The sequence below is a fragment of the Serinus canaria genome, chromosome 2 (assembly GCF_022539315.1).
Source record: "Serinus canaria isolate serCan28SL12 chromosome 2, serCan2020, whole genome shotgun sequence".
Lineage (NCBI taxonomy): Eukaryota > Metazoa > Chordata > Aves > Passeriformes > Fringillidae > Serinus > Serinus canaria.
Genome location: NC_066315.1, coordinates 15,154,546 through 15,178,671, shown reverse-complemented (window position 1 = coordinate 15,178,671; position 24,126 = coordinate 15,154,546). Strand labels below are relative to the sequence as shown.

At 37.7% G+C, this 24,126-nt stretch overlaps 1 protein-coding gene across 12 annotated transcripts in view; it reads right to left on the bottom strand.

Moving 5' to 3' along the window:
* Positions 1 to 257: 257 nt before the first annotated feature.
* The window catches only part of ZNF438 (zinc finger protein 438), a 49,014-nt gene continuing 25,145 nt past the window's right edge, over positions 258 to 24,126 (bottom strand). For 6 of the 12 annotated variants that reach the window (XM_050971166.1, XM_009085853.4, XM_018909261.3 and 3 more), the window contains 4 exons: positions 18,363 to 18,419; positions 9,992 to 10,096; positions 3,570 to 5,412; positions 258 to 2,035 (listed from right to left, as the gene is read on the bottom strand). In XM_050971166.1, the coding sequence (XP_050827123.1) occupies positions 1,423 to 2,035; positions 3,570 to 5,412; positions 9,992 to 10,096; positions 18,363 to 18,390 (2,589 nt within the window). In that variant the 5' untranslated portion in view covers positions 18,391 to 18,419 and the 3' untranslated portion in view covers positions 258 to 1,422. The remainder of the gene's footprint in view (positions 2,036 to 3,569; positions 5,413 to 9,991; positions 10,097 to 18,362; positions 18,420 to 24,126) is intronic. The other 6 variants (XM_018909262.3, XM_018909263.3, XM_050971168.1 and 3 more) reach the window with 3 other exon arrangements.

Here is a 24,126-nt window from a genome sequence, read left to right as displayed (position 1 = left end):
AAAGATGAATGTGTCAAGAATAAGAGCACGTACTACTTTTAAGGTAATTCATAATTAAAAAAATGCAATATATGAAAGCAAAGAAACAGCTACAAATCTGAATTTATAACAACAGATAGCAGGAAGAAAGTTTTGAAAATCCACGGGAAAATACAGTTCTGTGGGCATTTTCTTCTTGTCTTTTGTTATTCTTGATTCCTACCTTACAGTTCAACTTCAGGGCAAAGCACCACACAACAAGAAATCACATTTAAAACTATTAGGTCATCAAAACTGCCTTTACTGTTTAAAAATAAAACACATACACAAAATATTGCAGCAGCTTGTGGAACCCCACTCAGAAAGCAGAATATTTTTAGACCTCTTCTCATGTTTTCATCACCATAATTTTTGCAAATAGTGAGAGGCAAGTCAGGCCATTTTAGGAATGACTCTTTTATCACTGCAATCCCTCCATTACAGCTGACCACAAGAATGAATGGTGTATTTTTTAGCTTGCCCTCTGATGTACTCTGACTTCTGCTGGAGAATGATGTGGTGATTTCTTAGACTTGCCTCCATTACTGCTCCCAAAATAATTCAGAGGAACATAAGGCTTTAAGCAGTTTAAACATCAATTTCAAATTGGATTCAGTGGTTTCAATGACCTTTTCATCAAAACTAAGCTCCAGAACTCCACCCTCTTACAACCTGACAGGACCTGCTCCCTTGGAGATGTGCTGTGCTCCATCTCAATGGGTGGCAACTCATCTTCAACCCAAAAAGCTACAGGCATATAAATACATGTGAAGCTTTTACTTATAAAATACAAATATCTCTGCTGTTACCAAGACAGAACTGAACACCAAAAACCCCTGCAAGCAATGAACATGTTTGAAGACACTGAAATCAAGAAATCAAGAATTAGAAGTTCTTAAATTATAGACTAGAAAGCTCCTGAGTGCTGGCTGCATGTATGCACATTTAAGTGATTGAGAGAACTGCATGGAAATATGCATTTACCACAAAATCTGGGAGCATAGCTGGGACCTGACTTCCAGTCAGGTTTTTAATTTCATTTAAGACTGAGATTACTTCATATAAACTGATTTATTTCTGTGTGTACAGTATAATTTAACCTGCAAATATATTTCATTGAGGTTAATAATTAGTATTGAGTATTTGCTGTTATAAAGTTCCTTAAGCATGAATTTTAAGTACAAGGATTCATAATCAGCTTCCATGTACCAATCTGGAATGATATAGAATAAACACATTTTCTAGTCATCAAAACAAAGGTTAATATGGCTTTTTTAAAATTCCCCTACAAACCCAACTAACAAATCTTTTAAGAGATACATCTGTTGAGTTAGTTTAGCAAGACAGTAAAAGAACAATTTGGTAAGGTCCTTAAGGTTTTTCATAGCATTGTAGAGTTGAGCTTCAATATTCACCATTTCCAGAAAGTTCAATAATTCCTTGTTTTGATACCAAAGTAAAAATTGTCCATAAAGTGGAAGGGTCTTCACAATTATGATGACTCTGCCAATGATGACAAAGATCTTCTTTCCTTCCAAATAACTGTTTGCATAAGATGCAGTTATAGCCCGCTTTAGACCAAAATTCTATTTTTTTCCTTTGTGTGCCAAACCCCACATTTTGCATCTCCTTAGAGGCTTCACTACTTCCTGACTGGGTTGGTTCACTTTTAGGTACTATATTGACATTATTTTGGTGGTGGAAATACATCTGTCTCTTTGGTTTTGGAACATTATACAGCTCCTCCTGACGGGCACTGCACTTTGCTAAATGTCTTCTCTCATTGTGCTGTTTCCACACGAGGGTTGTATGCTTGACCAGTTTCCCCTTTGTTCCTCTGCTTCCTTGCAAAACCCCTTCCTTCACTCTTCCCTGAATCTCTTCTCCATGACAGCACAATAAGTGAAACTTCATTTCACCAAAAGACTCTGCAATAAACTGGCATCGACCACATTTGACCTGTAATTTCACTCCTCCCGGGTTATGGAACAGGTCCTCAAAATTGCACTTATTTCCCCTGTTAAAAAAAGGAAATACAAACTATTTAAGTATAAGCCAGACAGAGAAGAGGGATGGCAATTTCTGTCCTTACAAGTTCCAAGAAGAGAGACAGTAATGAAACACTTTTAATTAAAAACAGGCATTGTTTCTACAGTATCTAATTCATTTGGAAGAGGAAAAAAAAAAGAAAATAAATAAATACTAGCAAGGCTGATTAGTAAAAAACTGAAAGCAAATGACACTTCTGAGTTTAAGAATTGCCTCCAAAATTAGCTTTGGTAGAAATAACCTTTGAATACCCTTTAATAAAAGGCTGATAGTTTTTGTTAAAATTCTAATTCAGGGAGGTCAATCCAAATACTTCTAGTGCTGTGCTAGAAAAGTGAAAATTACTATTACCTGTAATGTACAAGTAAGAAAATCTATTTGTTTACAGTGAGTGATCTAGGTCAATCTGAGGCAAAACCACCTCCCTTTCCGAGACTGAAACTGTGAAATTTCAAAGTTTCTTGCCTTTTTATTTCTACAAGTCAGTAATAACATGGTATAGAAAAATTTAAATACCTAACGGGCAATTGGACAGTTCCTCCCCTAATTTAGGACTCTGTAGTATAAAGGATACACAGGCAGTCCCTGGTTAATGCAATCAAAACAAGATCTCCTCAGACATCTTCTCCTAACATCTACAAGAAGGACCTCATAACACTGTGTATTTATACATATTAGACAGATTACCCAACAAAACAGATAAACTGAATGATTCACTGTATGACAGCTGCTACGACTCACAAAAAAATAGTGATGTTTCTTAGTCTCAAACTGTAAAAGTTTCTGACTGCTGCTCCAGAGAGTGGAGCTATGAAAAGTAAAATGAGCAGGATGGAACTGCAGTGTTGCAGTGAGCAGTTACATTGAAGCCCCAAGTGTTCTTCAGTGAAAATAAATGCACTAGAAAAAAACAAAAAAGGCAGCATTTATACTCTGTCAAGAGATTTCACCTCAAAATCATAATACAGAGGTAAAAGTAGGTTCTGTCCATCTTAATACAGCGCATGTTAACTTTTCTACTTGGCTGAGTGATTGCAAAAGCAGCAGTAAACTCAGGACAGGTTAGCTCACAGCGCTTCCTAAAAGGAAGTGGGATAATGATATTTAACAGGGAAAGCAAACTACAGGCTAATACTGAAATATGAATTGTTTTTTTGCTTACTGCAATAGGTTCCATTATCTTCTAGGGAAAATCCCAAAGTGGGTAGGGCAGAAGACAGAGCACTAGCTGTGAGAAACCAACTCACCCAAATACGGCAGTATATCGGGTGTTACTAGAATATATGCAAAATTATTTTGGATATTCAGGTGTCAATAATGATTTATAGTCAGTAAGTCCACTAAAATATACTGGTTGGTCTCATGGATTGACTAGATTCAAACGATTAGGAATCTCACTTGGTGGAAAAAAGCAACAATTTTCATAGTGGTGAAGTTTATTCATTTCCACTGACAACCTGAAATCCAGTTTTCCTCAGCATTTAATTAGTGAAAACTCTCACCTCTCTGCAGCTTCTTCTGCCTCTTTTATATTCCTGTCTCTCTTCTTTAAAGTATCTTGAACCTGTTGCTCGCTAGTGTAGGGCTCTGTGCTGATAACAACCCTGTGGACTTCTCTGAGGTGGCCAAAGTACACTTTTGCATGGCCAAAAACTTTAGCACAGAATTCACAGCACACCAGCTTTTTGGATTTGCCTTCATTGTGATGAAGCTTCATATGGGTGCTCAGGCTCCCAGAATGGATATATGCCTTCCTGCAGATCCTGCAGCTGTAGGGCCGCCTGCTCGTGTGCGTGTTCATGTGGTCCTGGAGATGGTGCTTGAACTGGAATGTATGGTTACAAACATGGCACCTGTGCAGCGCCTTAGGGACGGCTGAACGTGTATTTCTGCTTAGATCACTTGATTTAGCTGATGTAGCATCACTGGGCTTGGAACTCACACATTTATTGGTGAGTGAACCATTTAAAAATGAGTCCTGCTCACGAGACGGTGTCTCTACGATTGCTGCAGGAGTCAGTGGTGCGAACGCCTGCACAACCACCACTGGTTTTGGTCTGATACTGCGGTATCTTTTCACTGCTTCTGCCTTATTGTCTTCAGGCACCTGAATATCAACCTTTGCCCTCTCTCTTCCTTCTCTAAACTTATTAATGATGCATTTCCTCCGCTTGGCCTGAAAAGCCAATAAATCTTCCGGGGCTCTTTTTTTCCTGCCTCTTCTTTTAGAGGTTGCACTGCTCAATTTTTTAAGACTGCCGACATCATCCTCTTTGCTGGATGGAGAGAAGGTGTTTTCTCTAATGGATTGTTTGGGGACTTGTGTAAATGATACATCAAATTGCTTATCAAAGGCTGTGGTTTTCATCAAAGATGGTATCTTTTCACATTCAGATTTTAGTGAATGACCAGGTATGTCCATAACATTAATATTCTGCTTAGATTTACAGAACACTGAATTTTTCATTCTGGAGTAAGGCAAAATAGGAAGTTTTCCTTTTGGTGCTGATGGAGTCATCTGAATTGTACTGCCAAAAACCGCTGGTGACAAGACAGTAACAGGATTTGCAGAATTTGTGGGTTTTTCCTTTAGTTTCTCAGATGTCAGGAGTGACTCTCTTGTGGTTTCCGATGCTGTCTTCACAGAGTGTAGACTTAGTTTCATGGGATTAGTTGTACTTGCTGGCTTGGACAGAGAGTCTTCAACTACAGATGGTCCAGAAATATTATTGCTAGCAATTTTAGCTTTGTTCATTAAAAGAGATCTAGATTCCACACAATTGCTTTTATTCACTAATGTGGAAACTCCAATTTCAGCTGAGTCACAGTCTATTATCATCCCTTGCTCAGTTGAATCAGAACTACAATGAGTTTCAGGACATTCTTCATGTAGAGTAGTCATGGGGGAAGTCTGTGATGAGATCAGTGCTCTGGTAGGAATCTTGTTGCGTGCACTCAAACCAGAGATTTGTGCTGGTTTTTTGTGACTCAGCAATTTATTTCTTACAGATTGGTACCTGGGGATGGGCAGCTTTAAGTTTTCAGAGGGGGCCACAGTCGACTGCTGAACTTGCTGAGTTAGGGCAGGCGCAACACACGGCACAGCCAACAGGGAAAATGTGCCCTTGTGAGCAGCCACCTGCATGACAGCATAGTTCTGAGCTGGCACCACCAGGGGCTTCGAACCTGAGGCTGAAATTGGTGTCATTGGCTCAGGCAAAGATGACTGAAGGCAAGAAACCACTCCAGATGTTAAAATTTTTGGTACCATTTTTGGAGCAATGGTCCTAAACTGACTTTTCTTCTGAAAACTTTGTATTATGTCCGAAGGGGATTTCTGTTTATCTGTAAGAATAACATAACACAGATGTAAAATAATGCACAGTATTTTTAAAAAATTACTGTGTCAAAAATAAAACTGCTTATGAAGGATACTATTACACACAAGCTTATTAAAAATATTTAAGCATTTAAATGACCACCAAATTAAATCTAGAATTGCTAAAGTTTCATAGACAAAAGTACTGGCTGAAAGCAACATGCTTGAACACAGATTTGCAAAAAAAACCCTTCTCTTAATCAAATCTTAATTGGATTCTTCATTCTAGGTTAGAAACTACATGACATTTCAGAACAAATACACCCATAAGCCTCTTCAGCCCTGGAAAAGCTGCAAGGACATGCTGGCAATGTTCTGCTGAAAAAGCAGGGACAGGATTTAAGCTCCATGACACAGAACTTCTCTGAGCACCAGCTCTGAACATGTATCTCAAACAGAATCATGCCATCGTTCAGACATTCCCTACTATTTAGAAATTGTGGGTTTTATCAGATACAGACCAAAGTTTGCCTGATGAAGTCTTGGAAAAATTCCTGCTACAAAGCATGCAAATAATGTATAATACAATCAAAGGGGACTTGAAGAAATATGTGAATATTAACTACTGCTAAATACCCAATCACAAAAATTACTCAGGTGACACTAATGCACAACAGACTATTGCATTGACTACTGCAGTCAATTATTTAAACACTTCCTTGAAAGATGCAATTTATCAAGGTTATATAACAATTTCTTCCTGTTTCTATTTGTGTTCATAAAAGTCACAAATGTTTTTAGTAAAAAATGTGAAGATAATTAAAACAAACAAAAGGAATATGATAAAATTCATGTGATATAATATGGATTAGGCAACAAAGACACCTGCTGACCTTTCAGACTCCACAGAAAAGGAGTTGATACCTAGTTAATAGTACCACTACCATTTCATCTATCAGTCTCATTACCCACTCTCAAATTAAATTATTGACACTTCCAGTTCTCCAAACCTTGGATAGGTTTCCTGGAAAAATGGAAATTGCAACCACTGAAAATTCAACTACAAAGATTCCAGCCAGCAAGGCAATTTGGACATTAGCAAAAAATCATTTGAGAGAGGAATCACATTTGAATTGAATACGTGAAATTAAATGCTGCAACCTTGAAGTGTTGTGGTACAATAATTCCATAGGAAAGTTTCCATTCCTTGCCATTTTAAAGAATTGTATTACAAATGCATTTATAGGTGATTGTGGACTTAAAAAGTGAATTAGTACCAACACTGGAAACTCCAGTAAATTTATCTTAATCCTGGAAGTTCTTCTCAGACGTCACAAACTTTGCAACAAGCACCGCAAGCTCCAGACCTCTTATGTTTCATGACCAGAACTCCTGGACAGATACATATGCTTATTCATGGTGTGCACATGTGCAGTAAAGCCACTGCCTTCAGGACATGCTGGATTCACTGAGCAATCACATATAAACTGAACAGTTCATATTTAGTAGATCTGATGCTTTTTAAAACTCTTTGATCAGCAGTTTCATAGAGCAATAACTATGCAGGGCATAAGCCTTTGATCCTTTTATTGCCTTCTGTTGCATCAAACCCAAAGTCCTTTATGCATTTTCTTTATACTTTAGTTAAGTGAAACTACTGGACACCACCATAACTTTCTCTGTGCTCAATGTCTGTAGAGACCTTCTGAATTTCTAGACATTCTGTGCAGACTGGGTTACTGTAGGCCTGGAAGTTCTACATAAATAGAGATCCCTGCACACAGGGATAAATCCAGGCTTGTGCAACCTGGAAAAGGCAGAAACATTGTATGTTTAAAATTGCTTCCCTACTGCACTTTTTAGTCTCAATTTTAATTTTTTTTTTTTAAATCTAGTCACTAAACATATAGAAATCTTTACATTTTCAGATACTAAGATTTCTGTTAGTCAGATGATGATTTATTTCCTACAAGGTATCTTCCTGCTGCTTTTGAGTAAACAATTTAAGTACTTCTGAGAAGAATAATAAAATTCTGTAAAGCATTATAATCACTAACCAAAATAGCCCTGAATTTCAATGACAGTTACAGGTCAAACCATATGGTTTAAATACAGCAGACAACAGAATTAGGGTACCTTCCTTTTAGGGGACGGAATCAGTTCTTATTTCTCCAGGTTATGCTTGTCATATACTGACAATAAAGACTTTCTCCAAATGAGCAGCTATTCAGCTTGCCACAATATTCAGCATGAAGCTGTTTCCATTCTCTTTCATTTCTCTTGTTCCTCCCCCTTTTTATTTCAAAATTTCATTTCTTGATTTGCATAAAACTTTTAAGAATGCTGGAGTTTCAGCAGATTACTACCCCTGCTACTCCAAGTTACAAGGCACCCACTCTTCAACCAATGGTAACAGGAAAAGGTGGAAAGTTTGCTGTGGACATGTCATCTCTACAAATGGCAGCCATAAAAATAAGGTTGATTTGAAGTTAGGAGGAAATCTTTGTTGAAATAATGTATGGCATTAGCTTTAAAAAGAATCATATGTTTCTCAAATGCATTGACTTGCCTAATGCAAAATTAAGCAGTAAAATCACTTTTCTATAAAGAAAGTATCTCCACATATTTTCTCAGTATTCCACAGGAGAGTGTTGCTCTAAAAGCCAAGATCTTCATCAATATCAAACACAAGATTCTCTTTGAAAAAAGGTCTGTTTAGATCAATACCATTCTTACACAGGTTACACAATACTAAGAAATGATAAAACTGTTTGAGAAGGGATTTTTATACAAAGACTTTTTCCAACTAGTGTAATTTTATCATAAGTTTTCCAGGCAAGCTACGTTTGGTACCAACCTTCAGTACTTTTTTTTTTTTTTTTGCCCCCCCACTTTTTTACAAGTTTACATTAGACATTTTAGTGCAAATATTCATTGCAGTGCTTCTGGTAAGCAAAGGAATACTCAACTCTGCATTTCCCTCCCCTCCAACACAGCTACTGTAGTTAAGCTGCTTAGCCTGTGAATAAATATAGAGAAGGGCTAGATGCAGACTAGCTGCCTGGTGATGCTCCAGGCCCTGATGACATATTCCCTGCAGATTGGGAAAGCTAATTGGAAGAACTAGTGCAAGACTGCTTAGCATCTTGGATCAGCAGAAAGCAGCCAGTCAATTCACAGACTGGAGGTTCTACTGACCCCACCCAGAGCATGCAAGTATCATCAGTGACCAAAATTCTGTTTTCCATTTATAGCTGGTGAAAAGTTTCCATAACTTCCTTTGCACACAGCAAGAGCTATAGTAATTCATGTCTTCACCACACTGAAGGACTTGAATATGCTCTGGCTGGCTGGCTTGTGCAAAGGCAGCTTGGAGACCTTATACGCATCTCTCAGAGGCATTCCATTTCTTCCAAATTATTTCTGTCTCTGATTCAAGGGACTCATTTGACTTGTCATCTGTGACCTAAGGAAAAGCTTATGAAATCCCATGAAGTCCTTCACATAAGAAGGGGAAGTTTCAGTTAAGGGAGGCTCTGCAATGGCATTTATGAGGATGGCTCTTCGTTTTAGACAACATTCTTTCTACAAGTAAATCTGCAAATCCTTCACTGGAAGGCAACAATTTTTATACTTTTTTTAAAATTTTCATTAATAACAAAGGAAATAAATAAAAGCATTAGATTTAATATCTGAAGGATGTGAAGCTCATTTTTAAGTGCTGTGTCCTCAGTCTTTCAGATGACTGTGAAGTTGGGGCAGCAGGTAGACACTTCTAAATAATTACACACAAAACTAAACCAAAAGCAGTTCAACCTGTTTACTTTGAAAGTCTCTGTTAAAAGATTAATGGTTACCATGCTAGGACCTGCAAGTATCAAATCCCTCAGATACCTGCAGGATGTCATAAGCTTTCATCCTTTCTAAATAACCTTAAAATTGTGTAGAAGTGGACAGTGACACACCAACACAAAAATCAATGATGCATTAAATTCTCTGATAGATCCATGCTGGGAAGACTCCTCTAGAGGAAATGGAGTTTCCATGGGCTGCTGCTTCTTCATGGTTCCCCTGCCTTCCCAAGTCTTCCAAGTCTGGTCTACCTCAGCCTAGTCTGCCTTATTTTATGTACTTCCTTTAGTCTGTTCCCTATGTAAAGCACACAACATTGCTGAACTCAGATGCCATAGAATGTATTAGAAGAAATTTAATTTTCAGTACTATCTGGTCAATTTTGAAAATAACCACCAAATAACCACCACAGAAACCACTGAGTAATAGTGTTCATTTTTTAAATAATCCTTGTAGGCCCACCTCAGTTGTGCACGTATGTATTTCATTTATGTATGAATTGACATGTGAGAGAAACTAAAACCAAAAAAAAGAGTAATCTTTTTTTGAAGGAAAAGACAGAATACAGAGGAAGATTAATGAGTATTCAATGAACATTAATACTGCTGAGTCTTTTGCTGACTTTGAAAGGAAGAGTATCATTTCTGTGGGAGAGAAAAAAAATGCATAACTGTCTAACACACAACATTAGATCTTTTTCTGCCAATGATAGTTAATCATTCATTTTGCCAAATCTCCATACACACTAAATACCTGTGGATACTGTCTTTCCAGCCCAAGTTTCTTGCTTTTGCTGACCCAGCATACTTTGTTGGACGCAATGTTTCTCTGCAGGATTAGCATGCAAAAAAACACCACCTGCAAAAGTGCTTCAGTTATAAATAGATCCCAGGACACAAATCCCAACACAACCAAACCCCCAAAAACCAACAAAACCCAGAGAAAGACAATATAAAATGTTAAAACATTAATTTTTATTAATGTTGAAACATTAACTTCCAGTTTTGCATTAAGAAAACTATGCCTTTTTGCTCTTTGCCATTTTTCTCTCCTCAAAATACACTTTAAAATCTAATCTGTTACATACCAAATGCAAGGTGATAGCTTAATAATTGGGTAAAGCTGGTTAATGTGGCAAACAGATGGGATGGTTTAGCTTCAGTGTCATGGCTGACAGTCAACAGCAGCAAAACAACATGCTTCAAAAAATGAAGATTCAGTAGCTTTATTTTAGTTTTAACACAGAGGCTAAATTCTATGCTCATTTACACTTTCCATAATTCCATACAAATAAACTGCAGGTATTATAGAAAACAGAATTTGGACTTCTTTATTCAAAACCAGTCTTGCCACACACCTGTACAAAGTAAGACTAGTAATAAAGCCTACAAACCATGAGTTTCCAGCTCTATACATTACAGCAATTAATTTGCAGTTGTTTCTACCTTTGCTAATAATAACTACCTGGGTGGAATGTTCTAGGAATTTGCATCAGAAAATTTACTAAAATTAATTTCAACAGAAAATACCAGCCATTCTCAGTATGTCTGCATAAAAAAAAATTAAAAGAAAAAAAAATATAATCTAGTGACACATCTGTGCATCAGGTGAAGACCTTCATATGTGACACAGCAATGTCTCTTTGATCTGTGAAAAGCTACCCAAATTAGGCAAAGCTGTAGACTCTGAGCATGTGTTCAGTAGATACTCCAAGCAGCTAACTTTTCCAATGATTACATTCTATTAAATGTGCTCCTGCTTCAGGCTGGGCTGGATTTTCCCTGAACTATGGCTCTAGGTCCAAGCACCCAAGCTGGAAAAAGGAAATGGCCCCTCCTTATCTCTGAACTGCAGAGCTGACAGTGTAGAAGAGAAACAGGAGAATATACAGGGCAAGCAGAAAAAGGACAAGACTAGAAATGAGACTTGAGAAGTGTCCAGGCCAAAGAATCAGAGAGGGAACTAAATGCAGACTTAAGACAGGTAACCAAAATTACACATGAGGTAGAAAGGAGAAGCTTTTATTTAGTCTGGGGAAGGCTCCAAGACCTAACTGGGGCCTTACAACACCTGAAAAGAAAGACAATGACACTTTTTTACAGTGCCTGCAGAAACAGAACAAGGCATAATGGTTTTAAACTAAAATAAAGTAGACTCAGACTAGATACAAAGAAGAAACTTTTTACCTGCCCATCACTCTTACCAGCATCTTGGCTTCAGTATCTCTGTCCCCAGAGAAAAGTGTAACATAAAAAATACCCATACTAAAGCAGACTTGTTAAACACAAGTTAACACATTGTGAGAAATTTAGTCACTATATTAGCAGGATTAGCAACAGGAATAATTAAGATATAATTTTTGTATTGTCCCACCACAAATAAATTAAAATATGTATGAAATACTATTTCTGCAGGAAACCACAAGTGGCCAACAGCTTTGAGGCAACCTTTTGAGTTGAGACCTGAAACGTATTAGCCACACCATTCAAAAATCACTATAGGTAATCACTATAGGTAAATCACTATTCAGAAGCAGCTTCCTATATATAATGTGGGCAATGCATGGCTTAACACAACCTCCTATTATAAAAAGCCTTTTTTGTGCTACTGTTTAAAGGAAGAAAGTTTTCAAAGTGCTTTCTAAGAGTCAGAATACATATACATAAGAGATTTTTAGACACTTTTGCAGTGAATTTAAAATACATTTACTAGCAGATCTAAATGCTTTTTTAGCACCTCTCATGCAGTGTTTGTGAACTTTAAAAGCTTTCCATTTTTTGAAGGCACAGCCTTTCAAGTTATAAGCTACTCATTTCATATTAAGGTCAACAAAATTAATAGGTCTTAAGCAGATCAAAATATTTTCATATCAAGAAATGAAAACTGGAATAAAGAAAGCCAGACATAAAGCATCTGTAATAACTACCAACCTTTTCCATCTTTACAGCTGAAGAAACCACACAGACTTTTCTCACTATGGCAGTATAAGAACTAAGGGCTCAAAATGGTGCCTGGCCTCTGCAACTGCACAAGTAAGTGATTCAATTCTATTTAGACACAGAACTTCTTTTTAGAGACACTGTTAGATACATCATCAAAGACTCTGTTTCAGCTTCTTTATGCCCCTGCTAGTTTCAGCAACCAACCATGTCAGCCTCAAAGTGGGCATCATCTAGAAACCTTGGTGATCTGACAGGATGCAACTGAGTAGAATGGAAATGATTTTGCTATCACTGCAAGTCCAGTGGTTATCTTTGTTGGTTTTGCCCAGTCATTCTGTTCCATACAGGACATCATCCCTGAAGATTTGCAAAGCAAGGCTGCAGTGATACAGCCACTTGGGGGAACTAATTGTTCAGAAAATTAAGTTAAAGGAGGTGATGGAAGCATTGGTCATAAACCAGTAATTCATAATCCCCAAACAGCATTGCAAATATAAATTAGGTACTTTAGAAAGTGGAGATAAACACCTGTAATTGGATTTTTCAAAATTCCCGAGAGAACTGCCAGTGAGAATTTCTTTCAGTGAGCTTCAGGAAAGATTTAGACCTAAACAGTACTTCATCCACTGTAAAGTCAATGTACAGTTATTTTTAAAGGGTCTATCAAGATCAAATCAACATGGACAAAATTTCAATATGCCTAATGTAAGTAGTAATTAACGGACTTATTTTCTCTTAAGTACAGGAAACAGTAAATTCCAAGACTGCTAAAAAATGAAGGCAAAATTCTTCAAAAACTATGCAGTACAAAAAGGCCAAGTAGAATCATTTAATGAATAAAATAATAAAATAGTTTCTGATTATATTTTTGATCTTCTTTCAAAAAACAGAACATCCCTCCATCTTATTGAGAATTCAACCCTATTTGGGACAGAAAACATGTATGTCTCACCTCAGTAAGGGAATTAGGCCTCTTACTCCCAAAATTTAATCGCTTTAAATACTGACGTGCAAACAAAAGAGAACACAACAAAAAAGCAAAAGTTTTATTCCTGTGAAAGAGTACTTTTTTTCTTGAGAATCAGTGCACTTTTTTCTAAAAGAAAGACTGTATGCAAGAGAAAACAATTTGCCACTTTGGCTCAATATAGCAACCATTGAGGCATTAAAAACATCTGCATGGTGACTTCTGTAGTACAAACCTCAAAAATGTTCCCTCACGAACAGAGGATCAAAAGACTGCCAGTCTTGGCTTGGACTATTTTGAGTCTTCTGTTATAAATTATACACAAATTTATCACCCTCCAAGGAAAGGAAAAATTGGTAAACTCCAAGGATAGCTAGACCGTATCTTCTGGGGAATTTTTTAAAATTGATAATTTCATTGAAAATTACTTAAGTGGTCTAAGTTTTGAATGCGGAATCCCTATCTAAGGTTTTTGTTTGCTCTGATTGTGCCCCCTTTTCTTTCTTCAGGAGCCAGATTTCTTCAGAAAAACTCTCCAGCTCTGGCTGAGATACACAAAACATTGCTACCTGCAGTTAATTCTGCTGAAGATTAAAAGTAAAATAAAGATTAAAGGATCTCCACAGTGCTTCAAATAGGTATGTATATTTTTTCAAAGACAGATATGACTCTGCATAGCATAGGAAAACTAAAACATCTTCTGAAATACTATGGTCCTGGCTAGGCAAACATTAGTTTTCATAACATATAAAATTATCACTTGCTGCTGAACTTGAACACAGCTAGACCTTAATGGCAGCAGGATGTAGCAGAAAACAATTTAAATTACAGTATCAGACTGGTGTTCCTCCCCCGGTGCATAATTACAATTATTTGCAATGCTTATTGACATCGCTAGCTTGCCCGTGCCAGTCACCATGCTGTTTAAAGACAGAGCTGGTTCTCAAGAGAAGGGGCTGGATGTGCTGTGGAATGCACACACTGCTGACAGGTGCTAATGGATCGGCAAGGGCTGGCAGTGGTGCCAGCGCTGAGAGGATGGAGACGAGAGGATGATGCCCTTAGCCGCCCTGTGCCGCAGCCCCGGCCCGGTGCTGCCGTGGCCGTGTCCGCGGCGCACGAAGGAGCCGGAGCGGAGCCAGCAGAGGGAGTCGGTGGCCGTCCCGCCGCCCCCGCTCCGCAGGTGCCAGCCCGGCTCAGAGCCGCGGCTCACGGCCACTGCCCCACTGGCAGTTTCAAACAACACACAGGCCTAATAATTTGCCTAATAATTTTGTAAAGTTACATACGGCTTGTCCTGAAAATCCCCCAAGCCGCAGAATCAGGTACAGAACTGCAGCCAACCTCCGAACAACTTTGTGACAAGTGAGCTTAGCATTTCAAAACATTCTACCTCTGCAAACTCTTCAGTTAATTCATTGTTTTGTATAACTTGAGAGCATCCTAAAGCTAAGCAGTTGAGCCTTCCCGTTTGAAAGTAATTACTTCTATTAGCAGCTTCTATAACTGCAGTACAATTACTGTGCCTGAGATTAAAATAAAAATAAAAATCCTTTACTGATCTTGTGTTAATCTGGTCAATGCCTGAAATGGCACATCCATGTTACTAGAACCACCACTATTTACACTAGATGTTCTTCTTTCAGTGGACATATGAAAACAAAGCACTGTTACCAACATATTTTCCCATCCCAAGGAATACCCTGAAATCTTTGTCAAACTTTCTCTCTTTCATCATTGCTCAGCTCATCACACAAACCATCTGCATAAATAAAGATGCAAGCATCTGCTGTATGGCAAATGGTCTCAGGGGCAGATGTTTTTATCCTTGCATTCATGTCACTGGCTTGGATACATTATTTGAACAGATGTACACAATCTGAAAGTGTCGTGTCCCACAGTGAAACGTCTCCAACTGCTTTCTATCAAAGTACATAAATGCTATTTGCACCTGCATTTATGTTAATGATACAAAGGCAGCAGGGGTTCCAGCAAAGTGAGAGCTGATGCTAAGAAACACATTTACAAGGGTAATGGAAGTTTGAGATCTCCCAGCACCAAACAACCATACTAACATGGATACAAAATGTGCAGAATCAAACTTGACCTGTGAGTCTAAAAAAGTTAAACATACTCAGAGAACAAAACTATTACTTTAGCATGTGATGCTCTTTTCAAATGGATATTTTAAAAAGACAAAACCTATTAAATAAATAAACCAGGACAGCCTTATATTTTGCAAAGTATTTGCTAAGATACACAATTCTTTCACGTTAGAGTCATTTCACAAAAATATTTTATAAATCTGACAATGCCAACAGTATTTCAGTTTACTAAGGCACAATGGTATTGCATGCCATGACAGAGCATTACAAAAAATACTAACACTTGCTCAATGGTAAATATTTAACGTGAGTGTGAATAGTCAAATACAATGCTTCAGCGATTGCTGTCATGTCATATGTTGTCATATGAATGAAATGATAATTTCATAATCCTGAGGAAGAAATAAAATTTGATACAAGTTAGATACTTATTGTTCAGAAAAGTGAATCTAACTGAACATGGTGTTACAATTGCTTGCTACTTAAAAGATAGTCACGCTTCTTATAAAACATTTTAAAACTGAGAAGAATACAGATGTCTTGAAGGAGTGAGGATTAAATTACAGAACACCTGCTATTACATGACAAATGGCAGCAGTGAAGTGTTTAGTTGTCACTCAAAGAACATGCACTAATCATTACTTCCATACTTAACTGAAAAATAACAAGCACACTCAAAGTACAGAAACACTGACAAATATGCCACATTGAATGTAACTGATGGATAGGTTCTATTTCCAATCTAATCTATTTCCGAAAGTTTTATTTGTAAGAAATGTAACAACATAACAGTTGTACATAAATCATCACAAATTATTAATACCCTGCATGTTTTCAAAGTGCTACATTTAAGAAACAAGTAGTACTTGATATAAAGAAAAAAAATCATAATAAAAATATACAAAGACTACTGTATTTGTAGAGTATCATCATTTCACACTGATATAGCTCCTGGTCATAATCTAGGGAAGCCCTGCAGAGAGATCTCGACAGAAGATGAAGTTCAACAGGCAAAGTGCTGGATTCTGTTCCTGGGATGGAGCAACCCAGGATATAGAGACTGGGCAAGGAGACACTGGAGAGCTGTGCCACAGAAGGGGACCTGGGGGTCCTGGTCCAGGGCCAGTTGAACCTGAGCCAGCAGTGCCCTGGGGCCAGGAGGGCCAACCCTGTCCTGGGAGGCATCAGGCACAGCATGGCCAGCAGGGCAAGGGAGGGCACTGTCCTGCTCTGCTCTGCCCTGGGGCAGCTTCGCCTCAAGTGCTGGGGGCAGCTCTGGGTGCCACAGTGTAAGAAAGATACAGAACTGTTAGAAAGCATAAAAAGGAGAGCCACAAAGATGGTGCAGGGCCTTGAGGGGAAGCCGTGTGAGGAGAGCTGAGATCACTTGGTCTGTTCAGCCTGGGTGAGAGGAGACTGAGGGGATCCCTCACTGCAGTCTTGTGAGGGGAAGAGAGGGACAGGCACTGATCTCTTCTCTGCTGACCAGTGACAGGACATGAGGCAATGGCCTGAAGTTGTGTCAGGGGAGGTTTAGCTTGGGTATCTGGAAAGGGTTCTTCACCCAGAGGGTGGCTGGGCACTGGGACAGGCTCCCCAGGGCAGTGGTCACAATACCAAGCCCAGTGGAATTCAAGAAGTGTTTGTACAGTGCTCTCAGGCACATGAAGTGACTCTTGGGGTGGTGCTGTGCAGGGCCAGGAGTTGGGACTCTGTGATCCTTGTGGGTCCCTTCCAACTCAGGGACTTATTCTGTGATTCTGTGACATCTAACAAGAAAGCTCACTCCCGAGTCCACCATTCTCTCTGAGTCAATAAGAGGATACTGACTGGAATGGATTTTCATTTAGGGGAAAAAAGGAAAAAGCCTTCAAAAAATTTCAAAGCAAATGCTTAATCAATTTTAAGTTTACATACAGCTTTACAGACTATATTCTCCTACTGCTATTCAGAAATGGCTTTAATGTAAGACTATAACCAGGGTCAAATTCCTGTTACTTAAAGGAAAAATTAGACTAATGCTTTAAAGTATTAGAATTGAGTACTTCAGTCAGAAGCATGAGAATGTAGAGCACACTCTGGGGTGGGCAGCTTTACCCAACAGGAAGCACTGTCTTCCTTGAAAGAATAGCCCCAAGAGACACAGAGCTCATCAACTAAGATCAATCAGAATGACATGCTTCTGGAACAGCTTCCTCAGAATTATTACAGCATCATAAAAATATTCAGTCTTCACAAAACAGGTAAAGTATAAACTTACAAGACAGTAAAAGCTCAAGGCTTCAAATAAAGTAATAGATAGTGCTCTTCCTAATTAACATAAGTCCTAACAATGGAAACTTAACTGTCAACCAGCAATGGTTTAGAAAGGTCCATTAGAGCTGATGTCATATCCATCAAACATTCACTCACATTTAAGTATCATTAAAAATGACATTAATGTTAAAAATCATACTTAAAACATTAGCAATGAGACACAGATCAAAAGAGAAAGGAAACTGAAGTTACAGCTACACATTTAGAGGCTTGAGAATACATAAATACCCTTACTAATAACAGAGGAAAAAAATCAAGACATCAACCCTAGTGAAAACTAAATCAAATGAAAGACAACTTTTGAAGAAACCACATAGAAGAAAAAACTAAACACACAAAAAAATTAGTAAGGATGGGAATGCTGAAGAAAAGGTATTAAAAAAAAATCCAAGTTAATGTTTTTTCCTGTTTCTGCTAACTGTGTAGCATAATTTGCAGATAAATTTAACCCCATTTAATATGTGGATCAAATATAGCAGGGATTTTCAAATATATGAAGATTAATAAAACCTGAATACTTAATTACGCTGAATCAAAGAAGAAGCAGATTTAGGCACTTCAAGTTTCAACTACAGGTGTTAACAGTAATTAGCAATGCCCTAAAGAAGAATACAATTTTAGCTATTGTAAATGTTTAAAGTGATAAATGCTGCAGTAATGGCTTTTTTTTTCAAATCAGACCACAGCAGAATACTAGACACAAGTAATACAGTGATTAATAATGATGACATTTCTTCCATATTTTGAACCACAAGCATCTAATTTCTAAATAAAGTACAGAAAGCATACTGTACCTGCAGAAACTGTTAACGGATTCTGCATTATGCCCTTTAACAGTTACGACAATGTTCCTAGAAAGAAATACAGATACTTAGAAGCTCTGATAATTTCTTACAAACTAAAAAAAAAATGAACAGGACAATGGCAACAGTTTCCAGACTTGTATTTCAGAATGGATCCCAATATGTCCATAGGTCTCAAGAAAACACCATCAGAGATTTAAACCAAGGGTTTCTTTGGACCCCTATATGTGCTCTCCTTATTTCAACCCTGTGTACTACTAACTTAGGCTTCTTGTGATTGAACAACCTTCTTAAAGCCAGGAAAGAGAACAGTCATGAATCCCAACGTGGCAATACATTCTGAAGAATCACAGACAATATAGGGTTAAGCAACCTTTTCTCTTCAAACATGTGGACCTGTTGGGGACAGTCCAGAGGAGAGCCCCAGTTTTGATCACAGGGCTAAAGCACCTCTCTATGAAGACAGAACTGGGGCTGATCAGCCTGAAGGAAAGAAGGAGACCTTACAGCACCCTCCAGTACCTAAAGGCAGCCAACAGAAAAGCTGAAGTGGACTTTTTACAAGTGCATCTGCAGACGGAAAAAGAGGTATTGGCATTAAACTGAAAGAGGATAGGTTTAGATTAGATACTATGAAGAAATTCTTTACTGTAAGGGTGGTGAGGCACTGCAACAGTTTTCCTAGAGAAGCCATAAATGCCTCACCAAGGCCAAGCTGAATGCAGCTTTGACCAATGTGATCTAGCAGAAGGTTACCTGCCCAGGCAGGGCTGTTGGGACTCAGGGGGGCCTTTAAAGTCCCTTCCAACCCGAACCATTGTCATTCTACGTGACTGCATGGATCCCACATAACTGTGTGACCAGCAGAATCTTCCATGGATGCTACAATGAAAATACTACCTTGCTCTTGTGAACCAAACATTACACTGCCACCTGTCCTGAATGTGCTCTTTGTATTTACAAGATGTGACACACTGCATTTGACATTTGGCTTTACATCAAATGGCCACCCAGGAAATTTAGAGTTGGCTACTTCTTTCCAGCGCAGTTGAGTGGGCTGTTCCAGCTCTGGGGAAGTGTGATTCAACAATCAGGAAAAAAAGACACAAGATAATACAATGACAATATAAAATTGTTGTCACCCACTTAGATTTATTTTTCATAAAATGGCCTAGCTTTTGGAATGGCTGCATCATAGTTTAGTTCAACTGAACACCACTAACATCACAAAGGGTATGAAGCTCTTGTTCTCCTGATGCAGCCAGAGGCTTTGGGAAGGTAACAGAAAAGTCCATTACCTGACAAAGATGGAACTAAAACTTCCTGGGGGTTTACTCAGATCTTGGCTTTCATACCAGTGAACATCTACAACATTTCCACAAACAAAGGCAGCTGCACAGATGTGGAGATTGCTGACTTTCCTGGCCAATTTAACAGCCAGGAGAACCTTACATAAAGAACATGCCAGACGTGCACTCAAGACACATCTTCTGAGCACAAAAAGTACCACAAATTAGTTTTGCTTAAATACAGAATACATAGGACAAAAAGTGATGTAAATACCAAACAAAATAAGCCTTGAACATATTTCTTTACTATCATGCAATTGACTCTCAAAAAGCAATGGTGAGGTTCTGGAAGAAGATGGTTCTGTAGGTAGCAGTAAAGTAAAAAGAAAACCAATTCCATTTTCAGGAAGCTCAACATCAAAGCACAGAAGAACATGGAGCATGGCTGCTGTGAGGAGACCTCTCACACAGCAAACAGGTAAAGCTCTCTGGTACCTGCATTGTTCTGAGCCATAGCTAACATGCATGCTGGTACATCAACCAGCACCTCCTGGCAGTGGCGTGCTGATGCCCATCAGCAGATCCCCAACTGCCTCGCAGAGCCTCTGTCCGTGGTACTTGAGTAGCCAAGCCATGAGCTGTCAGGCCCAGCACTCAAACACACACTGGCTCATCTAAATGCAGTTTGATGTCATGGGAACATACAGACAGCTCCCTCTGCACATCCAAGAATGGAACAGGCCACATAAAATGCAGTCTAATTAAAAAGTTCTGTACAGTATATTGATTTAAACTTTTAGAATTTGAAGATTGTAACATCCACAAAACTACTTATGCCTGCACTGAGCAGGTTTGGGGTTTTTTTTCCCCATTTCACTATAAATCTGGCTTGGTAGGACTACTTTCCATTAAAAAAAAATGCTGATGTTCAAAAAAAGCTACACTTAGAACTAAAATTACTAATTAAATTTTGCACCTCTTTTATGTTCTTGTATCCAGAAAAAAATTTAGGCTGGTCAGCAACTAATAATTCAGTATGTCCTGATGTTTTCATTAAGTACTGAAGAGGCAAATGTTCTTTCACTCTACCCTGGTTATATTTGAGTCCAATACTGGCTCTTTCCGAATGCTCGAATTTCTATCTGCCAATATCCTAAATTATTCTCCACCTGAGAGCTTATCAAATTGATAAAGATTTAAAAAATTCTATATAATGTTAAAATTTTTTTGCTCAGTTTATAACTCTACCATAAGACACTAAATATAATCATTCAAGTCACAGTATTCCAGAACTCATATTAGTTTTCTAGAAATCTGCTGCTGACTACTCAGAGATGAAAAGAAATCTATTACAAGAATTTCAAGTGAAGTGGAGTTGAAGCTGGACAGAATTAGAAAGTAAAATCTCTCTTAATGCCATAAAATAAGCTCTATCACGTCTGTACTACTCCTCATGTTACCAGAGAACGAAAGGATAAATTTCATTATTCCTAAGAGGCAAAAATAGCAAGCAAACTGGAAAAAAAAATCCCATACTGTAACTCAGTCTTTAACAACCAAAGGAAGCAGAGCATATACATGTCATAATTTCAAAGCAATTTTCACAGGAAGATACCCACAGGTCTTTTATATGAAACAGGTGTCCTGATAGACACACTGACTATGAATATCAGTTGAACCCAATTAACCTAATTCAATGCTTGTCCATACTAAGACATTTATCTAAGATGTTACACAAAATCCTTTAGGATATTACAGAGAAAGCGATAAATAGGCTGTAAAGGTTATGACATTAATTTTACTGTCATCCTCATGCTTTAAGCAGACATCAAAACTAAAAACCTCGTCCTCTGGGAAGGAAGAACTACCTGAAAGTAATTATAGGACTTATTATCATAACAGTATTAAACTAGACCACTATGACCCTAACCAAATTTATTTTTGGTACCTTTTGTTAAAAGAACAGAGCTTCTCATTGACGACTGCACCTTCTAATGCAGTGTATATTAGTACAGGCACTAGAAGAAAGCATTAAATCAAATATTGTAACTTAATATTAAGCTTAATTATGAATTGTTATGAATTTTAATTTAAAACTAAGCATGTAAAGAAATATTACGTAATTTAATTTCAGAAGGAAAACATCCAGCTAAAAAGAAATATTAAATACTTAGTACAGTTTAGAAAAGACATTCTCCTGACAGAAGCCCATGAAATGCCCATTTGTATTTCAAAAGCAATTTTATTCACTTCATTTTTCACACCTGTTCTTTCACATAGCATGCCATCTTGCAAATGAATGCCATACAAACAGTATTTCCCATAATTTAGAAACTTTTCAACTGAAAGCAAGTCCCCCAAAAAGCCTGAAAGTATTGAATCAGCACAGCTTCCAGGAAAGTTGACAAAATCCCTTGTTATATAAAGGCCAAGTTAGACTTGAAATAAAATATTAAAACATTGAAGCTATGAAAAAAATAGAGAGGAAGATAAAAATGACAGGCACAATGACTGACTAGCGTAACACACAAAAGCATTTGTTCAAGCAAACGTACTTGCCAAAAGCCTGCAGTGCTTGGCTACTTTATAAAAATCAAGCACAAGGCATTAAGCCAATTTGTTTAAAAAATAAAAACCCCTCCAAAATCCTAAACCCCAATAAACAAGCAACAACTGATTTGCATTTCCGAAAACCTGCAAAAATATTCTGCATTTCATTATTTGCATCTTCAGTCTCAAACATCTGATTTACTCCATCTTTTCTATTTCTCGTATTTTTACATCAGGAGTTAATCCTGTTCCAGATCCTAGTCTTCCTACTCTATACCCAAAGAGATATGCATGTAGTTACAAACAACAGTGTCTGAAATTGCTCACTGCTTATGTTTCCATACTTAGATAATCCCTCACGGAGAAATGCGTGTCCATGGCAGAATTCTTTTGGCTGAGCCCATTAGATGACTTCAGCAGAACCACAAAAAGAAAGAGAACAGTACAAACCCAGCAGAACCTAAAACCCAGGCTATTTTTAAACTTTTGGTCATCCTGTGAGATGGACCAGTCCGAGTGCATTTCCTGAACTTCAAGCCTTAGATGCACTGAATGCCACAGTGGCAATCCTGGACAAAAATGCTTCCCTTCATACTCTGCTGGGTGATGTGGGGAATGGTTGGCTGGCAAGCCCACACTCTGCCCATCTGTCAGAGTGGAACTGTGCCTACACGACAGGTTCTATGCCACTTTCAGTAACATGTTGCTGAGAATAAAAGCTTATTTATGAAACAACATAGGGCAACATCAACGTTCAGCTTAAAATAGCAGGCAAATGAAAAATTATTGCTCTTCTTGAGGAGGTAAGTCTTTTGGAATCAGCTTGAAGGTTTTTCACTTGTATGAATAAAGACTAGCAATACACTGCAAGAAATGAGGCTCTTCCACACATTTTCTACTATTGTGGACAAACTAGCATGCAGTCTCACTAATTATTATTTTACAACTATAACTATCTCCAAAAAAGCAAATTTAAGGACCTGCAAAACAATGTATTAAAATGAAATTCCTCAAAAAGACACTGGGAGAAGAGAAGGTTAAAGAAGGTGAAATATTGAGTCTTCATTTTATAAAATGTATGTGTATTAAAATAAAGTATACTGGAACAGTTTTTATGACTATAAATAACCCCAACTATTTTCCATTTAAGAAAACAACTCCATTCTGAAGAAATTTAAAAGAGCCTGGTCACTATTATGCCTAATGTTAGCCAATTCATTGAATGTCAAAAAATATCTTTTTTTCCCAAATTTCCAATTTAAAAAGACAGATTGTCATATTATGTTTTCCTTAGTAAATCCTTTCTTGGTAGGAGTGCTCTGAATGCCACAAACTGGAGACCCATGTAAGTTCCATATCTGGGTTAGACATCTTTGCCATTACCTTGTATTAAAAGGCCAAAGTTTCTGATTTAAAATGCAATCTTGGTTATTACTGGTGTGAACATAACTGTGAAATGACGAATCAATACAAATTGATAGATTTTGTTCTTGACTCTTAGGACAGCTAAAAAAAATAGTTCTGGAAAACACAAATTTCATTTTTTTAACATACTACATGAAATCTGTGCTGCCCACAGTTTTTTAATTTAAATTCAAATTAACTTAGTATTTAAAACAAAACAAGAAACAGAAATGTGCACCATTCTTAGTGGGTAATGACTAATCTAGAATTCACTTTATAATTTAAACAGCACAGTTCCTTCTACTCCTGTTCCTCCTCACCACCACATTATCCTGGTTCTTAACTAAGCACACATTTATTGCTTGGATCCAAACTGCTTAGAAGCTTTGCTGCGATTCTCAGCAATGCAGTTTCCTAAGACAAAATCTGTGTATCTTACACTTCTGTTAGCAATATGTTACGTCATTCATAGTGGAATTGCAGCACACCACTGTGGTTTTCAGTTTGTAATA